The 20,917-nt window shown below is 44.5% G+C and overlaps 1 protein-coding gene across 1 annotated transcript in view; it reads right to left on the bottom strand.

Annotated features, from left to right (window-relative positions):
* Glp2r (glucagon like peptide 2 receptor) overlaps nucleotides 1–20,917 on the bottom strand; it is a 63,788-nt gene that overhangs the window by 22,626 nt on the left and 20,245 nt on the right. Inside the window, 7 exon segments of the mRNA XM_038329091.2 lie at nucleotides 1,582–1,670; nucleotides 13,459–13,528; nucleotides 14,357–14,417; nucleotides 15,681–15,867; nucleotides 18,066–18,194; nucleotides 18,196–18,220; nucleotides 18,976–19,082. Coding sequence (XP_038185019.2) covers nucleotides 1,582–1,670; nucleotides 13,459–13,528; nucleotides 14,357–14,417; nucleotides 15,681–15,867; nucleotides 18,066–18,194; nucleotides 18,196–18,220; nucleotides 18,976–19,082 — 668 coding nt within the window.

The following is a 20,917-nucleotide window of genomic DNA, read 5'->3' as shown; positions in this document are numbered from 1 at the left end:
ACACCAGAAGCATTCAGGGAATATTTGCCTGTACACGGTGGGAGGGGATCTACCTTTTTATCACCAAAGTCAATCTTAGAAATAGTGAGCAGCTGGAGCTGCCTCCACTCACACCCTCAGCTTGTGGCCTGCGGTGTGGACTGAAATCCCTGACTCAGAGCTTTCCTTTTGATTAAAACACATGTTTCTTTCCAGCCCTGGCAAATTTTGCCTGCCACCCTGGAAGAATAACTAGAAACAGAGGGAGAGGGCCTTGCCTGCCATTCATTCATTTTTACAGGCGTGCAGTGTTCAATAGAAGCCTATCATCTGGTTTATTATATAGGGACTGTTGTCACTACAGAGAACTAAACGTGAGATCCCACCAAAGTAAGTCACACAAAAAGGAACTGTGTAATGAATGTATTTCTGTGAACTCTAAACATTTTTTTGCCTCAAATCCTCCCACAAGGAAGGCAGCAAAAACTGCCCTTCATACAAGGGTTCCTAACTCTGTAAACCATGGTGATGGTTTGAATGAGAATGGCCCCATAGGATCATCTGTTTGAATCTTGAGCTCCTGCTGGAGGAATGCTTAAAAGGGATAAGGAGGTGTGGCCTTGTTGGAGGAGGTGTGGCCTTATTGGAGGAGGTGTGGCCTTATTGGAGGAGGTGTGGCCTTTTTGGAAGAGGTGTGTCACTAGGGGTGGGCTTTTAGGTTTCCAAAGCCCATGCCATTCCCAGTGCCTTTCTTTTGTAGAAAAAGATTGCAAGCATTCAGCTACTGCTACCATGCCACACTTGCTGGCTTCCTGCTATGCTTTCTGCCATGATGATCATGAACTTTACCCATTTGAAACTAAGTTCCAATAAACCTTTTCTTCCAAAAATTGCCTTGGTCATGGTGACTTACCACAGCAACATGAAGTTAACTGAGACAACCATTCATTTTAACGGTCTCCTGAAAGAGGAATTAATGTGTTTGGTTTCTTTTTGACTGCTCACCACTTAAATCATTGTCATGAGGCTAGAAGGGCTTAATCATTGGCAAAAGCCCCACCTGCACCCTAACACCGTTTCCAAAGGGCTCTGATCTAGCCCCTCACCTTAGGTGACAAACCAATACCATCTGTGTATTATGCTTTGGATGTGAAATGTCTTCCATGAGTTCACCTGTTGAAATAATTAAGCCCCATCTTTCTCTTTTAGAAGCTTGTAGAACCTTTCAGACATGGGGCCTACCTGGCAGACACAGGGATGAAGAAATCAGTAATTGAAGGTTATATCCCAGCCTCATCTCTGGCCTAAGTGCTCTGCTTCCTGATCTGCTGAGAAGTGAGGAAGATGAGCTACAAGCCGTCACCACCATGGATGTGAGCTGCTTCCACTGCCAGGCCTTCCCAGCCATGATGGACTGTACTTTCTTAAACTGTGAGCCAAAACTAGTCTTTCCTCCAATGAACTGCTTCTGGCCCAGTGTTTGGTCACAGGGATGAGAACAGTACTGAATACATTGTTGCTCCCTTCCCATCACATGGGCGACACCAACAGGGAGAGTCAAGATCACCTTGGGTTGCCAAGCACTGGCCTTGGGCCACTCACCTGTATTTATAGTCTCTGAAGCACATCTGATGGGCTTTGAGCTTAGAAATAAGAAGCTTGAGAATTTTGAGGAATATGAAGAAATTGACCTTGAAAACAAAAAGACAGATACAGATAAGTAAACGGCAGATACCACATGCTATAGATCTCAAGGTCACCCTGGGCATGGCCCTCATCAGCTCCTCATCCATGTGAACCAGGGGTGAATTGGCAGTTAGCTGGTCACACAGGGAGTGTTTATGGTAGGCCCCATGGTTCCAAAGATTCTTAGAACTGAAAGTCTGGGAGGGAACTTGGAGTACCATTTAGTTTATGCTGCCTCAGGGAGGTGCCACTCAGCACTCTGAGAAAGACAAACAAGCATTATTATTAAGTAAAACTTATTGATTACTTACCACCCAGTCTTTGAGCTAAGAACTTTGCATGTAATGGTTCATTTACTCTTCAAAACAGCTCTCTGAATGTCACAGTTATTTTTTTAAATCCCCATAAAACATTGAGGAAGCACTGTTGTGGGAGTTTGATCCATGTAGTTACTGACTTTTGGGGCAGCAAGCCCTAGGGTATGACCCATAGAGATACTGTCACCCCCTAGACAGCAGGAAACAATTCTAAGAATTTGATGTCCCCTCTTCCAATAGGTGGGATGGATGCATTTTTGGTTTTTTGCAGGGTTATGGATGCTTGTCATATGTAAGAATTGGTTGTAAATTGTTATAGGGCTAGGGGTGGAGCAATAAAAATTAGACTGAGGAATCTCATTTAAAATAGAAAAAACAAGGATAGATAGGATAGGACAATAAGGTAGGTTATTGTATCTACTTGTAAATTAAATAGCAACTATCAGTTTTAGAATTTGCAATGGTATGGATTCTTGTATATTGATACAAATGTAAACTTATTTTCCTATTTCTGTTTAACATGAACTGTAAATTGTTACAAATTCAAAATTATATTTGTCATATTACATATATGTTTCTACTTCTGTTTAGGATATTTTACATATTGATGCAAATTAAGGATTTTTTGTTATATTGTGCTATACTTTTCTACCTCTGATTAAGATATTTTTATATATTGTCAGAGTTTCGAGGTCATTGTCCTTATATTGTGTATCTGTTTCTAGATTGTTTATCTTTATAATGTGAAGCCTTAGTCTTTAAGCTATGTAGATAATTAAGAATTACAGGTTAATAGTCACCCATTTCTGTCATACTTATGTTGTTAGTCAGGCTTTCTAGATGCACAAAGATATATTCTGTATAGATAGGTAATCTTCAAGCACATCGGAAGACCTACAGAATATGGCAGAAAAATGTTTTAATAACTTAGAATTCTGTAGATATGAGACATGACTGCGCCTGATAGCACCAATCTCCTCCTGAGAAAATGATAGGTATATAAAGATACTCCATATAGAGCTTGTTTTCTCTTGGCAAAATTAGCCTATTGGGCAAAGAATTGTCCTTGCCTCAACTTCTGACCGTAAGTATGTTGTCCAATCAGGATGAGCAGGATACAAGGAAAAGTGCCTGCTGAACCTTGCCAAGACAGGGTAGAACAGATAGCTTCCAATATTTTCCTGCTTCTGAAAATGGTTTGTCAGATATTATAGGCCTATAGCCAAATTTGGCTGCCCCAACGTACAGAGAAAAATTGTGTGACTGTTCAAGCAGTCAGCTGTTTCTGTCATTTCTTTTATTTTTGGAGGTCGCTTGCTTATACCTCTTGCTTACTTGGGTAATATTATTTTCCTTCTCAGGTCTTTAGAGGGTTGAAGATTAGATAGTTACAGTTAGTATCCTCTCATATCTTAGCTAGGGCATGTTAGGTACAAGATTTAGACTTTCCAGGATAGGACAGCTATCGGAATAATCTCTGTAATTTGCCAATTACCTATGGCCTGGGCATTTAGTATGTATTTCTTGCTTGGTGCTGTTTTTGTTGGTTGTAGTTTCATCTTTGTTTATGTTATTACCTTTCTTTCTCCTGCACAATACTTGATAGTTGTTCTTATTGTAGATAGCTTTGTTAGGATTAGAACCTTCTTATTTAGAATAAAAGGGGAAGTGTCATGGGATTTCAATTCATTTAGCCGATGACTTTTGGGGCAACAAGCCCTAGGATGTGATCTTGTATGCATGTGTGACTGCTTAAGAGTGTAATCTCTCCCTCTCCCTCTCAGGTGGTCGGAGCCAGCAATGGTCCCCATCTCCTCTGGTCAGAACTTCAGGACTCAACAGCATCATCTAATCTGTTATGCATCAGTGAGTGTTTATCCCTATCTTATATCTAATTCTTGAGACCCTTTAACAGACTCTGTGGGTTCACAAAGCACAGCACAGAGGGGATGAGTGCAGTACTGAACCTTGCATAGCTAGGCAGTGACCTGGGCAGATGACTGTGACCAAAGTTAACAAAGCAACTTTCCCTTAAACAGAACAGTACACTCGCTCTTCCCAATAGAGAACTGTAGGGTAAACAGTAAGAGCCCACTTCTGGGTTTGAAAACCTACAAAAACCCACCAATCCCTGAGCTGTTCTAGCTCAGGACTTGAAATCTCAGCAAGCCCCACTCTGGAAACTCCTCTCCCTAGAAACCCCACATAAGCCTGTCTCCTGCTCAGTTCCCTGCCGCTTCTCTTTCAGCCAGAGGCAGCCACCATCTCGTGCTTTTTCCCATAAATCTCTTGTGTATGTTTGTTGTGTGGTGTGACTTTGTGGTATTCCTTGGCACTCAACTGCCAAGATACCTTTCCTTTCAGAACTGTAACACTTACATAGGGGGAGCCTTTCCCTTCAGAGCTGAAACAGTTACATATGGGAAGCCTTTCCCCTCAGAGCCATACCGTTTATAGGAACTATGGCCCTCTTGGTGTCTAACTTGGCATCTGCAATGGGGCTCACTAGAGAGCTTATGTCTTCCACTCTCTACGGTATCTCCCATAACTATCACAGACTGAGCAAATCTCGACCTTCACTGCCAGTTTTGACAGAAACTATAAATCTGTCTGAAAATTCCTTCTACTTCTTTTAAAAAAGGAGGCCCCAATCTCCTTCCCCAACTCTCAACCCTGTGTGCACATTAGATTTAATTACTTACAGCTAATGAAAAGAACATGTTAGAAGTTATATCACATGATTTCTGAGTAGAGACTTCAAAAGGAAGCTCTCATGCTCTCCCTCTCCCTCTCCTCTCCCCTCTCCCTCTCCTCTCCCCTCCCCCTCCCTCTCCCCCTCCCTCTCCTCTCCTCTCCTCTACTCTCCCCTCACCTCTGTCCGGAATGCTCAATCTGGGGGAAGCCAACCACCACACTGTGAGAAGAGTCCAGCAAGGGAGAACCAAGTCTCCCTCCCAACAGCCCGCAGTGCTCCACAGCCATGTGTGTGAGCCTTGGGAGACAATCCTCCTCCAGGCCCTACCAAGCCTTCATACGGCCTCATCTCTGACTGATAATTTGACTCGGGGAGAAATCATCAGTCTTCTGGACTGTAGAAAAAGCAAGTGGTTGAGTGTAGGCTAAGCAGTGAACGTGGATACTGAAAGCAGAGTTGTGAGGAGGACTGGAGGGCAGGGTCTGACCAAAGAGGCTCTTTCATGGTCATCCCTGAAGGCCCTGGGTTTCCTTATGACGGTGGTGGAGAACCAGAGGTACATTTAAAGCAGGCATATGACCTGATCAGATCAGAACTTCTGCTTTTCAGGAAGACCACGTTTAGCAGCAGTGAGGGGGAGGTGATTGGGTAAGGGCAAGTCTGGAGGAGGGAGGGCAGCTGGGAGGCAGTTTGCAAGTTCCTGGGGAAGAGGGTGGACAGGTGAGCTCAGGCCTGGAGTTTCAGCTATGACAAGGAAGGAAGCATTTATAACTACTAAATGTGCATCAAATGACCTCTGTTACTGGTTGTATGCGGAGACCAAAGAGGACCTGACAGCTCACGTAGCCCTCTACTTGTGGTAGTGCTCTTCACACAGAGAAAGGACCACATGTGGAGAAGGAGCTTTGGTGATACAGGCAGGAGGGCGTGTCTGAAAGGTTCAAAATAGAGATGCCTTAAGGCAGATGGCCGTTCATGTCCGGACCTCAGCAGAGCTTGAAGCCACTAGAGTGCTGCCTTTGGTGGCAGATGTTTTCTATGATAGCAAAGGTTCAACAAGACTCCCATGCAACGAGAAAGAGCTGACAGGAAGGGCAAGCAAGTGACAAGCTGTGTGGACTAGAATCTCCGCAAACATTGACCTAGCACAAAACAGATGTCCCTATGCAGAAGGAAAACCCCTACAGACTGAAACGCTTGCCTGAAGAATGCAATATAGATACCTTGCATGTGCTTCACTGGACTCAATGCTCCGCGCTAAAAAAACAAAAAAAAAAACAAAAAAACACAAAACAAAAAAAAAAACAACTTAGAGTTCCTAAAACATAAACCAACAGGACTGAAGGGCCGTTCCCAGCCAAAGAATATTAATACCAGAAAAATTTGGAAAATTCAAATTGAAACATACCCAAGTAATTTATTACTTTTATGGATATCTGCTTCTCATCACAAACGGGAAAACACTGTGCGCTTGCCCTAGTAACTTGTAGAACACCTGGCCTGTTGCTGACAAAGTAAGCTTAACGGAGGAAGACAAATCTCTCAGCCAGTGAACTGCAGTCAGACCGTCTCCTAGGAAATGAGAGGCCTGAGGATCTGCTCTTCTCTGTGTCTCCCAGGGACCAGACAAGAGAAATGGGCATCAACCAATGGCGCAAGAGGAAGCGCCTCCCATAGCCCTAGTGATCGCCTTCCCAGTTACCAAGGAGCCTGGGTTCCTCCAGGTTTCCAGAGGTCTAGAGTCTGCAAGCCACATTTGGATGGTGGGTTCTTCATTTGTGCGCCATCAGAGAATATGATAAATGTGAAATGTTTTCAAGAATGAAGCCAACTCCCCTGGGAATCTGTGGCCAGCCAGGGAACACTCCCCTGGGAATCTGTGACCAGATAGGGGCACATGGGAACCTCAAATAATATAAAACTCTCTTCCAGGGCTTAGACGCTACAGTTGCCTTTGCAGATGCTACCTTCTTGGTAAATGTGTGTTTGGCACAGCTGTGGGCCTGCAGGTCAGCAGCTGGTGATTTCTAAACATGGCAAGTGTTCTGGGACCCTGCCTCACATTCCAGCAATCTCTTCCATCTGCCAAGTCCCGGCTCTTTGGCCCGCTTAAAAATGCTTACACTTCTAAGGCTTCCCTTTAGGCCAAAGCATCCCTTCCCCAGGGGTCCTGCTGAGATTGCAAGCCTCTGTAAAAGGTAAGGAACGGCAGAGAGAAGACAGACAAAGGCCTCCTTCCTTTCCTCCAAACACATTCGTTTTCTACAGCATTGAAGCCTTTGGCAAATGCCTAGGGACGTGGGTTGAATGAGAAATGCCCCCCTCCACACCACACACACACACACACACACACACACAACACACTTGGTCCCCGGTTGATGGCACTGTTTGGGAAGGTTATATGTGACTTTCAGGACATGGAAGCCTTGCTACAGGAAATACATCACTAGGGCTCTGAGTGTTTACAGTCTCACCCATCTCCCCGTTGTTTCTTTCTGTTGCCCAAACTATGGCTGAAACCGCAGTCAGGTTTCATTTTCCTGCTGCATGTTTTCCCTGCCTATTGCCACGTTCCTGCCGTGATGGACCCTTTTGTATTTTATCACAGTGATCAAAAGGAACCAAACACACCAATTTTCACCACGGAAAAGCAAGAGCTGGATTGATGCAGCGAAGGTAAACAGAGTAAGATAGAGTTTTAGTAACAAGGAGCTCCCTAATAGTGCTGTGTCACAGAAAGGAGACCCCCAAAACCAGACTGCGCTGCAACCGTGAGGCTTGTCTGTGTGAGAGGAAGTGGAGGCTTAGAACAGGAGGAGACAAAGGACGTGCAAAAGCGGCAACGCCGCTCCATTTGTAGGACTGGGGAGGGTTTTAGCGACAGTGGTGGAGCAGGGCAGGGCGGGAGAGAGTCCCACGTCAGCTCTGCAGCAGGCGGCAGTGTAGGAGTGAAATGCTGTCTCAGGGGCCGGTAGCTATAGGATCCCTAGTGCCCCGGTGAGACAGGCCATAAAGATGGACAAGGGAGCCGGGCGGCGGTGGCGCACGCCTTTAATTCCCAGCACTCGGGAGGCAGAAGGCAAGCAGATCTCTGTGAGTTGAGACACAGCCTGGTCTACAGAGCTAGTTCCAGGACAGGCTCCAAGCCACAGAGAAACCCTATCTCGAAAAAACCAAAAAAAAAAAAAAAAAAAAAAAGATAGACAAGGGAAAAGACCGAGAGTAACTCTGCCCATTTCCTCAGCGCTCTCACACTCAAGCCTGTGGGAGGAGCCAAGGAGAGGAAATGCTGCTTGGACTTCATGGGGTTGTAAAGTCAGCGCAAAGTTCTTTCACCTGATTGGCTGGACACTCACTCAACCGGTTTTAATCTGGTCAGGCTGTTAAGCTGCAGGGAGCAAGGCAATGATCAAAGACCTTTCTCGAAGCAATTAGTTCACGAGGCTGTCCTAGCTTTAAAAATTTGCTAGCAGGTGCTGGTGACTAAGATGTCAGAACACCCCCAGATCCAGGATGACTCAACTCCCGCCACAACAGTCAAGGGGCTTGAGGCTAATTTGAGCAGCACCGTTTTAGGAGAAGATTTATAAAGAAAAAGGTGGGAATTCCTCCCGTTCTTTTCTAGTGGAAGTCTCAAAGAGCATCTGGGTTTTCCCAGCTTTGTCCACAGTACGGGCATTTCTGAAACGCAAAAAATCCCAACCCTAAGAGCAGCAGATGAAGTCAGCTGAGATGCCTGCGTGTCCAGAAAGACAGCAATTCATCAAGCCAGATGTTGTTCAGCAAATAACAGACAAAGTTAGGGACACAGTGATGCCTGGGATCTGGAGCCTAGAATCAGAGGTTTCCTTTGGTCCCAGTATTCTTTCCATCACCCCCCCAGTTAGACTCCTCCTCAGGTCTGCACCTTGCTCCAGAAATCTGAGCTCCAGAACAAGCATGACAAGCATGAGGGAAAATTGTTAAGGGCCTGGAATCTTAAATAACAAGGACTGTCAGCTCCCATTTTGATGGATATGTTTCTTTTTATTGTCTTAGAACAGTTGTTCTCAACCTGTGGGTCATGACCCCTTTGGGGGTCAAACCAACCCTTTTACAGGGGTTGCCTAAGACCATTTGCATATCAGACGTTTACATTAAAATTTGGAGCAGTAGCAAAATTACAGTTATGAAGTAGTAATAAAATAATTTTATGGGTGTTGGTGCGGGGGGGGGGTCACTGCAACATGAGGAACTGTATTAAGGGGTTGCAGCATTAGGAAGGTTGAGAATCATTGTTTTAGAATGGCAGCTTAAATAGAATACACGTGGAAGTCAAGGATTTTTTCCTTAGCAGAGTATTTTCCCTTTGCTTATGTCACAGCCTAGTGGTTGTTGAGGATCTAGGTTCCATGCAGTCGTTCAGGGACCCAAGGCTCCTTTCCATGTTGCTATGAATCCTCTTTTAGAGTGGGGTTATGGCTATTCAGATTAGTGGAGGGTGGCAGCATGTGGTCATATAGCCAACTGTGAAAACTATGGTCTTCCCTTTACCAAAGAAACATCCCTCCAGTTTCTACTCAAGGTCAACCTCTTGACCAAATAGCTGCAAGACACAGGCAGTAGTGGTTCAACTACATCTTCCCTGAGACCCTTTCTAGAAATGCTCCTTTTCAGGCATATCTGAAGACGGCTACTGATGGGTGAACGGAAGATCAATGAAGTATTAACTTCCAAGAATAAATATGGGGTCATGAGATGGTCATGTAAAGGAAGAAAATACCCCAGTGTGGAAGGAGAGCCTTGGGTTTCTCCCTATAGGGTGAAACACAGGGTATTGTGGTCAACACTCAGGGACTAGCAACACTTATCATAATAGAGTCTGGGACCAACCTTGAATGCTAGGTTGATTCACTGAAGAGTTGTGGGAAGAAGAAGATGTAATTGGATTTTTCTCCAAAGTGATCGCTCTGGTTACAGAATGGAAACCTGATTGCCAGGGATAAGAAGGAAGGGCCTCAATTAAGAGGCATTTACAGACGACTCCACATGAGGGTTTAGTAAATACAGTAAATGCGGTAACCAAGATGTCTTGGAAGGAACTTCAAGGAATAATGCCAACTTGAAGTCTGAGTGGATATTCCAGGAAGAAAGAAGACAGGCTCTGTGAAGACTCTGAAAACTATGGCTTGTGTGTCTGGTGATGGAGTCACTTACTAGGTAGAGAGAGAAAGAGGAAGAGAAGAATGGAGAGAAAAGATAGAGAGCCCATGACCTAAGGTCAATACGGAACCAATCATAACCAGAGTTATAGAAACAACAGCAAGTGAAGATCATTTAGTACAAACGAGAAGACAAAAAACTTTTCCAGGAAACTAGGAAAGACTGGCAGAAGCTAGCAAACTGGTCAACTCACTGTAGAAGGCAGAAGCAACAAGGCCCAGCATGATGGTTCTAGCCCTGGCTTTGCATGAGAGTCCTTGAAGTTGGGAGGTGGTGGCACATGCTTTAATCACAGCACTCAGTTCTCTGAGTTCGAGGCCAGCCTGGTCTACAGAATGAGTTCCAGGACAGCCAGGGCTACGAGACCCTGTCTCAAAAACCAGAACAACAAAAAAGAGTCACTTGAGCATCAGCTGTCTAGTCCTTTCTCCCGTGATTTCCTACTGTGACTGGTCTGAGCCATCATGGTGTTTCTAACGTGCAGCCCATCTTGTGGATCACATTTTGTTGACAGTTTATCTATCTTAATATATATCTAAACCCCGGGGATCCTATCAGGATACAGATTCTGATTCCATAGCTTGGAAAAGGGGAGAGAAGTGACAAGAATCTGAATTGATAATGAGCACATTGAAGTGGACTGATAATGCTATTGGTTCAAGGCCTACTCATGGAAGAGCAATGGTGTAGCAAAAACGCTCTTCAACCCCAGTGCAAATTAGATTCCCAGGCCCTTGTGGACCAATGAAACCTAAGTGTCTATCGTGGGACTCGATTCACAAGAAATAATAATGACATCCAGGGGGATTCCGAGAGCAATTATGTTTGGATCAAACTTCTAGAAGATGGCAGTGTCCAGTAGTCCAGTTGGACAGAGTCTGGACTCCATCGAAGGAGGACTGGTAAACTTCTGGTTATTCTGCTGGTTAGCAAGCACTTCCCAGGGTTCGGAGGGTGGATTCCAATCATCTACTATATGCGTTTACAAAGGGGCCACCATATATCAAAGCTGGTTGCTGGGGCGAATAAAAAAATGTGTTTATAGTGGCAGCAGGCAGATCTTAAGCGAATAGTTGAAATGTATTAGAGCTGGAGCAGAAGCCAGGAAGGTTTTGGAAGCCAGAAGGTTGCAAGGTGAGTGTCCCTGATACAGTGGCATAGAGAAACTAGTGCTTGACCCAAGACATGAAAGATGGACCCTGGATCCCCCAGCGAATAAGATGTTGGGGAAAGCAACTGAGACCAGTGTATCTGAGGTCCTACAGACTAATATCTGATAGAGTCTTAAGTATCATGGGCACAGGCTCCAGTTAAATATGTTTTTGAGAAGCAGTAAGTTGGAATTGTTACTTGGTCATCTAACTTAATTTGGTCCGCGAAGTTATAGAGGCAAAATAACGTCTCAGCTTCTCAGTGTCCTTACCGAAACATAAATATAATAGCGTTTCAAACATTGTAGGCTCGTGGATAAGATTAACTGAGTTCATATACTCAAAGCACTTAAGAGTTGGCATTGGTTGGAGGTCCTCAGTAAATGTTCCCAGGCAGTGGTGCTGGTGTCTGGGCAAGAGGGTGGGTGCTGGGATTCCCATGGGGCAGTGTGACCAGAGGACAGGATAGTAGGAAACTGGATGACTGGAGAGGTGAGGGCTCAGACATGTGTGTCAGTGTCAGCTTGAACATCCTCTCTCAGTCAAGTGTCCAATGACAGAGGGGAGATAATCAACAGTCGGTACACCACTAGCAATTGGGGGGCCCCATATCCTCAGTGTTCCTACCATTTCTATGCACATTTTCTCTCTAGGTCACAGCAAGGTTCAAGCAAGGAACTTCTTGAGTTGTTGATAAACACCAACAATTTTCTACAAAGCTGTATTTTTTTCCCTTTCAAGATCCTTTGCTATCTACATAGCAGACTACCCAGCAGCCCCTTGGCAATGACATGGAGCACAGAGCTAGATACCCAAGGTTCACTCAGACAGGGCAGGGAGATCTTCTACCCACCCTCAGTGGGAACATGTCACTCCTCAGGTGTTAGACCCCTGCACCTCCCCTCCAGCTTCTTTAACAAAGTTCGTTCCCACACATCATTGTCTAAGCCCCAATTCCTAAACTGTGGGTCACAGTTTACATGGGTCACATCACTGAATGTAGGAGGTCACAAAGCATTAGCGCTAGTAAAAGATTTCAAAGCATGAAACATCAAACTTAGTCCAAAATTAAATGCACGTGTTCAATGTGTTTTGGCAGCATTTGCCCATGTTGCAATCCTGGAAACTTGAATGCAACTTTGGTTCTGAAGACATCACATGCACCTTTCCACTGCACAGACCAGTGAACGCTGACTGAGACACCTCAGCTTAGGTTCACGACTTGTGTTTATGAATTGAAGTGTATTCACTCTCCGTACAAAGTTTTCTCTTCTTTTAAAACACAATGATTTAATCACAGAAAAAGAGAAAGACTTCACTTTTCCCTACATCCTTCTATAACATTGTAAGTATTCTGTAAATTTATTTTTGGACTGGATAGTTTAAAATGACTGAGGTTTTTTTAAAGTATTGTTTGAGGGGATAGAGAGGTGGCTCAGCAGTTAAGAGTGTTTGCTGCTCTTCCAGATGACCCAGGTTCAACCCCAACACCTCCATCAGGTGGCTCAACTGACTATACGCCAACTCCACGGGATCTGATCCCCTTTTCTAGCTCAAAGGGCACCTGCATTTACACACACACACACTAATTAAAAATCTTTAAAAAACCAAACCTTCCCCGAAATTTATGTTTGAGTTGATAATTTCAGTTTTGATTTTTTAAAACTTAATACATGAAATTTCAGCTTGGCATTGGGAATAATTTTTAAACTATTTCTAAAATGTCCCTAAGCACACTTCTGCCATTTTGAACTACATATTTATATGAAGTGACATTCTAACAGTAACATTATAAAAAAATATAAGATGTCTTGCAATTCTGAGAAACATAAAAATGCAGTATCAAACGTTGAGCCAAGATTGAATTCTTTGCGTAAAAATAATGAGCAGATTGATCTCACTAATGTGCCAACTTGCTTGGTCAACTTGTCAATAATGAGTATGCCAAAGAATTCTTTTAAGCAGATTTCTTTTAAATTTACTGTCCATAGATGTTTTGGGGGGATTCCCAAAAAAACTCACTTTAGAAAGAAGAGGTCACAAGTGGGAAAGTTTAAGAAATGCACTTGGAATCGATATGTTCCTATAAGCCAGTTGTCTCCAGTGCAGGATTAAGAGCTGGGCTTCAGGTCCATTTAAAGATCCAGAGAGATGGAGGCTTACAGTATTACCCCAAATTTAGAAAGAAGGAGGCCTTACAGTGTTTATCCTGAATTTAGAGAGATGGAGACCGATAGCATTACCCTGAATTTAGGTCCTGAACCTAGAAGTCTTTAATTTCTCACCCCAGCAGGAACTGCCCACACTTCATAGTCCCCCTTTCATGGACCAGAGATCTGAGGTGTTAGGAAGGAGGTGAGGGTAGAGGGATGTTCCCCTGAAACTGCGGAGCCCCAGAAAAGAAAGGGATGGATGGGGTGGTCCTTACTGTCACACAAAGCAGCATGGGTCCTCGGATAATCCACCAGATTTTCTTGTTTGCATTTGATGTCCAGCACCTGTGGACAAGATGAGGAGAAGAGACATGAGGCGAGGATGAATGTTGAAGTTTCATGCCCTATGGAAGAAGGATGCTTGCCTGCCTTCAAGATTAACTGTCTACCAGTCCATCTCCTAAGAGGAGGGCAAAAGAGAACTCCTGACTTCCTACCATGAAATTGCTCTTCAGCATCAGGAGGGTACTGCACAGACCCTCCCACGTTTTCCCCCACGTGCAGGCAAACGAAAACTCACGGCTACAGACCCTTGTTACTTTACCCAGTAGTTTGTTTTCCTTTTTCTCATATCACTTACACACTTAGAAATATATGTGTATGTCCATATGTAAATATGAAGGCTGGATGATGGTTATGTGGAGGGAAAAATAGATCACACAGTACATAGAATTTAGGAACAGGCTTAAAAGACTTGCTGAGATTCGGTTCCTGTAAGTTAGGAGACTCTAACTTGTGTTTCTTGTGTGTTTTAGTCTTCGATTTGTATTTCACATGTAGCTGTGCCATGTTATTCACAATAATTCTTCCGTCAATGTACATCCAAATTGCGGCTTTCTCTCATATGAACAAAGCTATAGCCACTACTCTGTCCTTCTGGCTTTATACACCAAGCTCCGCAGCTGGTCCAGACAGCATCTTTGATAATTTATATGTATGACTAATAGGCTACTACAAGACCTTTGACTACTTCTCTTTGCTCCTGTTACTTTCTAGAAGGACAACATGGGAGAAATTGGATAGTCTCTTTGGGAAATTGATGTCATGTCCTATATTTGGGTATATTTGGGAATTGTTGGTCCATAGAAGACTGGCACCAGGTGGATTACATACCCCGTGTTCTCCAGGTGTGCGCGGGTGAAACCCCAGGGAATAACAAACAGCATGGGGAAGGCTGTATAGAAAACAGAGAGGGTAGTTAAGCGTTGCTTGTCTAATACTGCCTGTTCCCTACCAGCCTCATGGGGCCCAGCACAACAGGTCCAAAGGGTTAAAAAACCAAATACAGAATCATATTGTAAGAACTGGTGAGTCTGAGGGTAGCCCAAGCCCAACCATGGCTCTACTGTTAGAGAAGCTGTGCCCTGGGGAGAAAGGGCTTGCTACTTGTCACAAAGTGGTTTGCAGTAAAATCCAGGGACTTCAGTCAAATTTTTCATAAGAAATATCATGGGTCCATTACTTCCTCTGAGTTCTGTAGCATCTAATTGACCAAAGGCTATAGAAACCGAGTTCCAGATCAGAATACCCTGCTCATACTTTTAAGATTAATAATAATAGAGAGGAGAAGAGACGAAGGAAAGGGAACAGAGAAAATGGCATGACTCAATAAAAATAATTAAATAAAAATTAATAATAACTTTTGTTTTTAAAAAGACTTAATGTCACAGACCGATGGATGTGTCATCCCAAAATTCCTGGGTTGAAGACCTGTCACCACTATGGGGGTATTTGATAATGGGGAAGGTGGGGTAACTAGGTATAGAAGGTGTTATGAGTTGGGGTCCTCACAATGGGATTGATGATATGAAAAGAGATGGAGGGCGAGTAGAGAGAGAGAGAAAAGAAAGAAGAAAGAAGGAAAAAAGAAGAGAGAGAGAAAGAAAGAGAGAGAAGAAAGAAGAGAGAGAGAGAGAGAGAGAAAGCAAGAAAGAAAGAAAGCAGAAGAGAGAAAGAAGAGAAAGAAGAGAGATATCTCCTCTCACCAATGTGATGGCCATGAGGGCAGTTTGTCCACACCAGGAAGAGGGTCCTCACCAGAAATGAAGCACACTGGATTCCCAACCTCCAGAAACAAGAGAAACCCAGTGTCCGCTGCTCAACCACACAGATATTTTGTTATGGCATGTGAACAGTCTAACGCAATGGCAAAGAGGGTAAGAAGGATTTCAGCTAGTTGTACCAAAGATCTTTTCACTTTTGCATGTGTGCATTGGGCATACAGGCCTGTGCTTGTACATGTATATATGTACATACGCACATGCGTGTACACACACACACAAACACACACACAAACACATTTCTTCGGAGGACCCTTGTCATTGAGAAATTATCTGCTCGCGTTGTCATCCTCTAGTTGGGATTCCAACCAAAGGCTCTGTCAGGCTCCCATGTTCTGATAGGTTCCCTGGGAGAGAACGGGAGTCACGGCACTCACCCCAGCCCACCACCAGGTATCTGGGCCACAGCCGCCTTTCAGGAAGCACTGTGGGCTCCAGCAGGGCGTGGAGGTAAAGCCCTTCCACCAGCAGCCCAAAGTGGTTGGCACCCACGAAGTAGTGCAGGAGGACCTGGACGGAGCGGCAGGAGGGCAGACACCTGCAGGGGCAGAACCGGGGTGAGTCCTGGGATTGTCAACACCTGGATGAGCATGGTCTCCCCAAGTACACACAAGCCCGGGCCCTGTCCTCCCCCCGTTTCCTGAGCCCTGCTGACAACCTCAGAGAGGGCTGGCAGGAAGGCTTCATGGAGCTTTTAAAGATCAACCTCTCCCTTGACATTCTAGGCATTGTTTTGTTTTCGTTTTTGTTTTGAGACTGGGTCTTATGCATCCAGGTTCAGGCTTGAACTTGTTATGTAGTCAAGGATAACCTTGAACTTCTAATCCTCCTGCCTTCTATTCTTAAAGGCTGTGTATTACGGGTGTGAGCCACGGCATCTTGTTTATGTGGTTTCTAGGGAACCTAGGACTTCACTTCTGCAAAGTAAGCACCACTTATAGACTGTTAAAGAAAAATCAAAAAGCAAAGGGCAGGAGAGATGATGGCTCAGTGGCTAAGAGCACTCATTGCTCTTCCAGAGGACCTGGACCAGCAGCTCACAACTGTGTGTAACTCCAGCCCCAGTGGATCTAATGTCCTTTTCTGGCTTCTTTGGGCTTCTTCATGCACAGGGCATACACACATATGCATAAAAAATTAAATGAAATAAAAAGAAGGAAGAAAAGAGGGAAAGATGGAGAGAGGGATGGAGGGGAATACATAATCAGAGAGAGTTTGCTATCCATCAACAACAGCCTAAACGAAAGCATGGGAGGGTCTGTTCTCTAACCTCAGTTCAGCTAGGCTAGGAACCACAATGGCTAAGTAAACACCATTGCACAGAGTCCTTAGGTGCCACAACAAATGAGAAGTGTTTCTTGACCTTAATGTTAAAAAAAATATATAGTGTGCCAAACTTTGTACTATGCAACTAACAACAAGCCTGGAATGAAACTTCTACCCTTAAGTGGAATTATTAAAAAGAGACAAGTTGAAGATCAGTTGCCATAAGTTCGTGTGTGAAAAGCCAGAAAAAATTAATGGCAGATGCAACCCAAAGAAATGGCACGCACGGAAGTAACGAAAGTCGAAATGAATGCAAATGAGAATATAAACCGAAAGGGCTCAATAATGCCAAGAGCTTGTTCTTGGGAAAGCCCAATAAAACCGAGAAACTCCTGGCAACAAGTATCAAGGTGTAAAAGTAAACAACAAAGATATACTTGGGAGGCAGAGGCAGGCGGATCTCTGTGAGTTCGAGGCCAGCCTGGTCTACAAGAGCTAGTTCCAGGGACAGGCTCCAAAGCCACAGAGAAACCTGTCTCGAAAAAAAAAAAAAAAGATATAAATAATCAATACCGAAAATGAAGACCCAATTACGGACCCCACAGACTTGAGGAAAAGCTACAGAGAAGTTCATGGGCAATAGTATGCCAAGAAACTTGAAAGGTTACATGAAATATACACAGACTCGAGAAAAATAGAACTTTTGAAGGTGAGATTCTATGATCAAGGGCCCAGTGAGCTGGCTCAGCAGGTAAAGGTGCTTGCCACTAATCCTGGCATCTGAGTTCCACCTGGGACCCCCACATGGTGGGAGAGAGAATCCACTCCTGACTCTCCTCTGCTCTGACCCCGCATGCACCCATTGCACACATAAATAAATAAATGTAATAAGACTCACGATCAATCTATAACGTGTGTATGTGTATATGTGTGTGTTGCATTTCCATGAGTGGATTCATGTGTGTGAAAGGGATCACGTTGTGTGTGTGTGAAAGTGGAGGCGAGAGGCTGACACCAGCCTATCTTTTTTTGATTGTGCTGCACTGTATATTCTGAAGCGGAGGCTCTCACTCGGACCTAGAGCTTGGCCGATTTGGCTAGCTTCGCTAGCCAGCTTCTTCCAGTTGTCACGCTTGCAGAGCAAATGCCATCTCCCCATGCCCTGTAACTTAAAGCCCACTAATGCAGGGGCACGGTGGCACCCACCTATAGTTCTAGCACTCATGAGGCAGGAGGATTGGCCTGGATTGCACAGTGAAAGACTGTCTCAACAAAGGATTGATCTAGGCTTTGGTTTGCGGCTCAGAGGTCACCCACAGTGAGCCCATCGGCCTCTGGATCCGCTTACCCGGCCCACTCTTGGGAGGTTGTTTTTTAAAGTCAGACAGTGCCCCTCTATCAGAAAGGCTTGAAGACCCTCTTATTCTCGCCTCCCTCACCTATCCACGCCCCCACCCACCCATCAGCTCTGCCCCATTGGGTGGGGAGGGGATTACCTCTGACAGATACGACATCCAGCCGCTCTCACTGTTAGGCCTCTTGGAGTAAGAGTTGTAGAAGACAATGTCTTTCACCAGGACGGCCAGTGCTCTCAGGATGAACGAAGCAAACAAGTTCATGTGGATTGTAATTGCGTGTGCAGTGCAGTTTTCTGCAATGAAAGAACACCAGGTGTCTTCCCTCCAGAAAGAGTGGCTGGAAGGGCACACCTGACCGGTCGCTTGGGCATCTGTCACTAGAGACAGAGGCGTATACACAGGCTGCTGATCTAGGTGCTCCTACTTCTCTGTGCCTTACTTTTCCCATCTGTGAAATGGGACCACTAAGTCGTTCCCTAGATAACATGTTTGGCATGTCAGTCCATGCAGACATGGCCTTTCCATATTTCCATATTTTTTCATATTTTAGTTGACTCACTTGTAAAAGAGGACAGCTAACAGTAACCTTCTTGAACTAGAATCGATCTTGAATCGGTTGGGGAGGGGAGTTAGAATGGCTGGCAGTTGGCAGGAATCCACAGGCCTCATTCAAACCCTAAGACTACCATGAGTTTTCTTGGGGGAAAGGGGGTCTTGTGTGCAAATAATGGTCCTAGGGGGACTGTGGCTTGTCTGGGTTGTAATGACAAAGGGTATGATCAGGAACTTAGAGTCCAGAGTCCCACTTCAAGTTCTGTCTGTGTGTCCAACTGCCTTTCCCACCGGTAGGGACTTAATATCCCTCACGGGAACATTCTGTCCTCTCTGTCCTCTCATCTAAAAAAGGAATGAGTGCATTCAGGGATCTCAGGCTTTCAGCTCTGAAGATCCATGACCTCACCCAGCAGAGTCTTCTACTGTCTCCCAGTGTGGGTCCCTGAGCAAATCACAGGACACATATCTGGCCACATGTCGTGGTTCTACTCACCGAAGACACAGGAAGAGTGTAAGAGCCAGCAAGAGCGAGATGAGAGAGAGGGAGTAGCCCACGGTGTACATCAGCTGCAAGGTGGACAGCAAGGCATAGTGCTCCACCTGGACACGGGAAGAGCAGACGTGACCACTGGGATGCAGTCTGCCACCTCACCTTCACCTCCGCTCCACGCCCATAGTCACCCAGGGGCCAGGCACGAACTGAGACACAGTCTGAGCCACAAGCCTGCTGTTAGACCTTTCCTTCTCAAGTCTGTTGATACCCAAATAGGCAGCCCTAACTGCCTTGGCACACTTCCGAGGCCACAAAGCCCCCCGTGGGTAAGAGCCTCCCCAAGTCTCATGCCGTGGCTAGACTTACGGCCCAGCACTCATTCACCGGGACTACTATATCAGAAGGAACTGAACCCTAGACAAAGGATGCCATGGTCAGTTGGGGTGAGGACCTTTTGTAGTTTGTTAATATGATCAATTTTGTTAAGTTTTAGATGTTGAATCAATGGTTTAATTGCACTTGGTCATGACACTTCTTTCTTTCAGAATATTGTTTGGTTGAATTTGGTCAAATTTTGTCCGGTGTCCATAAAGCATGTTTTGTCTTTGTCAGGTCTGGAGATATCTGTGTGGCAGTTGTCTCGTAGATTGATTCAACATTCTGGCAAGTTTATGGAATTTGTAGTATTTTTTCTCTCCTTCTATTTGAAATTGAATTAGGTTTTGCTTCATGAGCTTTGAGAACCTGTTAACAGGTTGTCGTTGTTGATGTTGTTGTTGTTGTTAGCGTATCTATTCTCCTGGTGAATTTACCTCTTCACTATTATGACATTTATTTGTTTAAAGGCAGGGTCTCACTATGTAGACCAGGTTGGCCTTGAACTCACAGAGGCCCACTTGCCTTTATCTCCCAAGAGTTGGATGTGTGTCACCACACCAGTTGAAATGTTACTCTATATCCTGGTGATATTCCCTGCTCTGAAATCTGCTTTGTCTGATATTAATATAGCAATTCCCCTTCCTGCTAATTAGTATTTGTTTTCAGCTGTGACAGCTTGAAGGAGAATGGCCCTCACAGGCTCCCGTATGTGAGTACTTGGACCAGTTGGTGGAACTATTTGAGAAGGATTGGGGAGTGTGGCCTTGTTAGAAGAAGGATGTCTCTGGCTGGGGTGGGCTTTAAGGTTTCAGATGACCCAGGCCATCCCCAGCCTCTTTCTCTTCTTCTCCCAAGGTTTGCAGATGAGGATGTGAGCTCTCAGCTGTTCCTGCTGCTAGGTCTTTGCCCCACCTTTACAAACTCTAACCCTCTGAAATCTTGAGCCCCAAACTAAATGTTCTCTTTGGTAAGCTGCCTTGGTTATAGTGTTTTAGGACAGCAATAACAAAGTAACTAAGACAACAATGTATTTTTTTTAAATCTTTTAAATTTTAAAGATTTGTATTTGAAGTTATTGTCTTAGAGATGGTATATTGCAGACTTTTGCGTTTTCTTAACACAAACTGAAATCTACTGCTAGGGATGTTTAGATCATTTATATTTAATGCCGTTATTTATCTGGCGGGTTTTAATCCATTGCGTCTTTTTCTTGTCTCATATTTTTCTTTACCCTCTTTTCTTCCTGTTTCTGTTCTTATTTTGAATTGACTGTGCCTTTACTCTGTTTCTCTTTCTGTGATTGAGTATGCCTTCTTTCAATCTTCAGTGGCTGCTTTGAAATTTATGGTAAACATTTTTAAATTATGTAGTCTGCCCATGAAATTCATATTTTATGATTTGATGCATAATTTAAAAACTTTGCCATTGTATAAGGACTCATCCTCCATCCTGACCATTTGCTCCCACTGCCATCCATCTATTGCGACAAGGCATCCCATAGGCTACTGATGCATCCTTTGTGCTTTTGCTTTAACTAGTAGTCTATTTTTTAACTAGTAGTCTA

This window comes from Arvicola amphibius, chromosome 4 (assembly GCF_903992535.2).
Source record: "Arvicola amphibius chromosome 4, mArvAmp1.2, whole genome shotgun sequence".
NCBI lineage: Eukaryota > Metazoa > Chordata > Mammalia > Rodentia > Cricetidae > Arvicola > Arvicola amphibius.
This window is presented reverse-complemented; position numbering and strand designations above follow the sequence as displayed.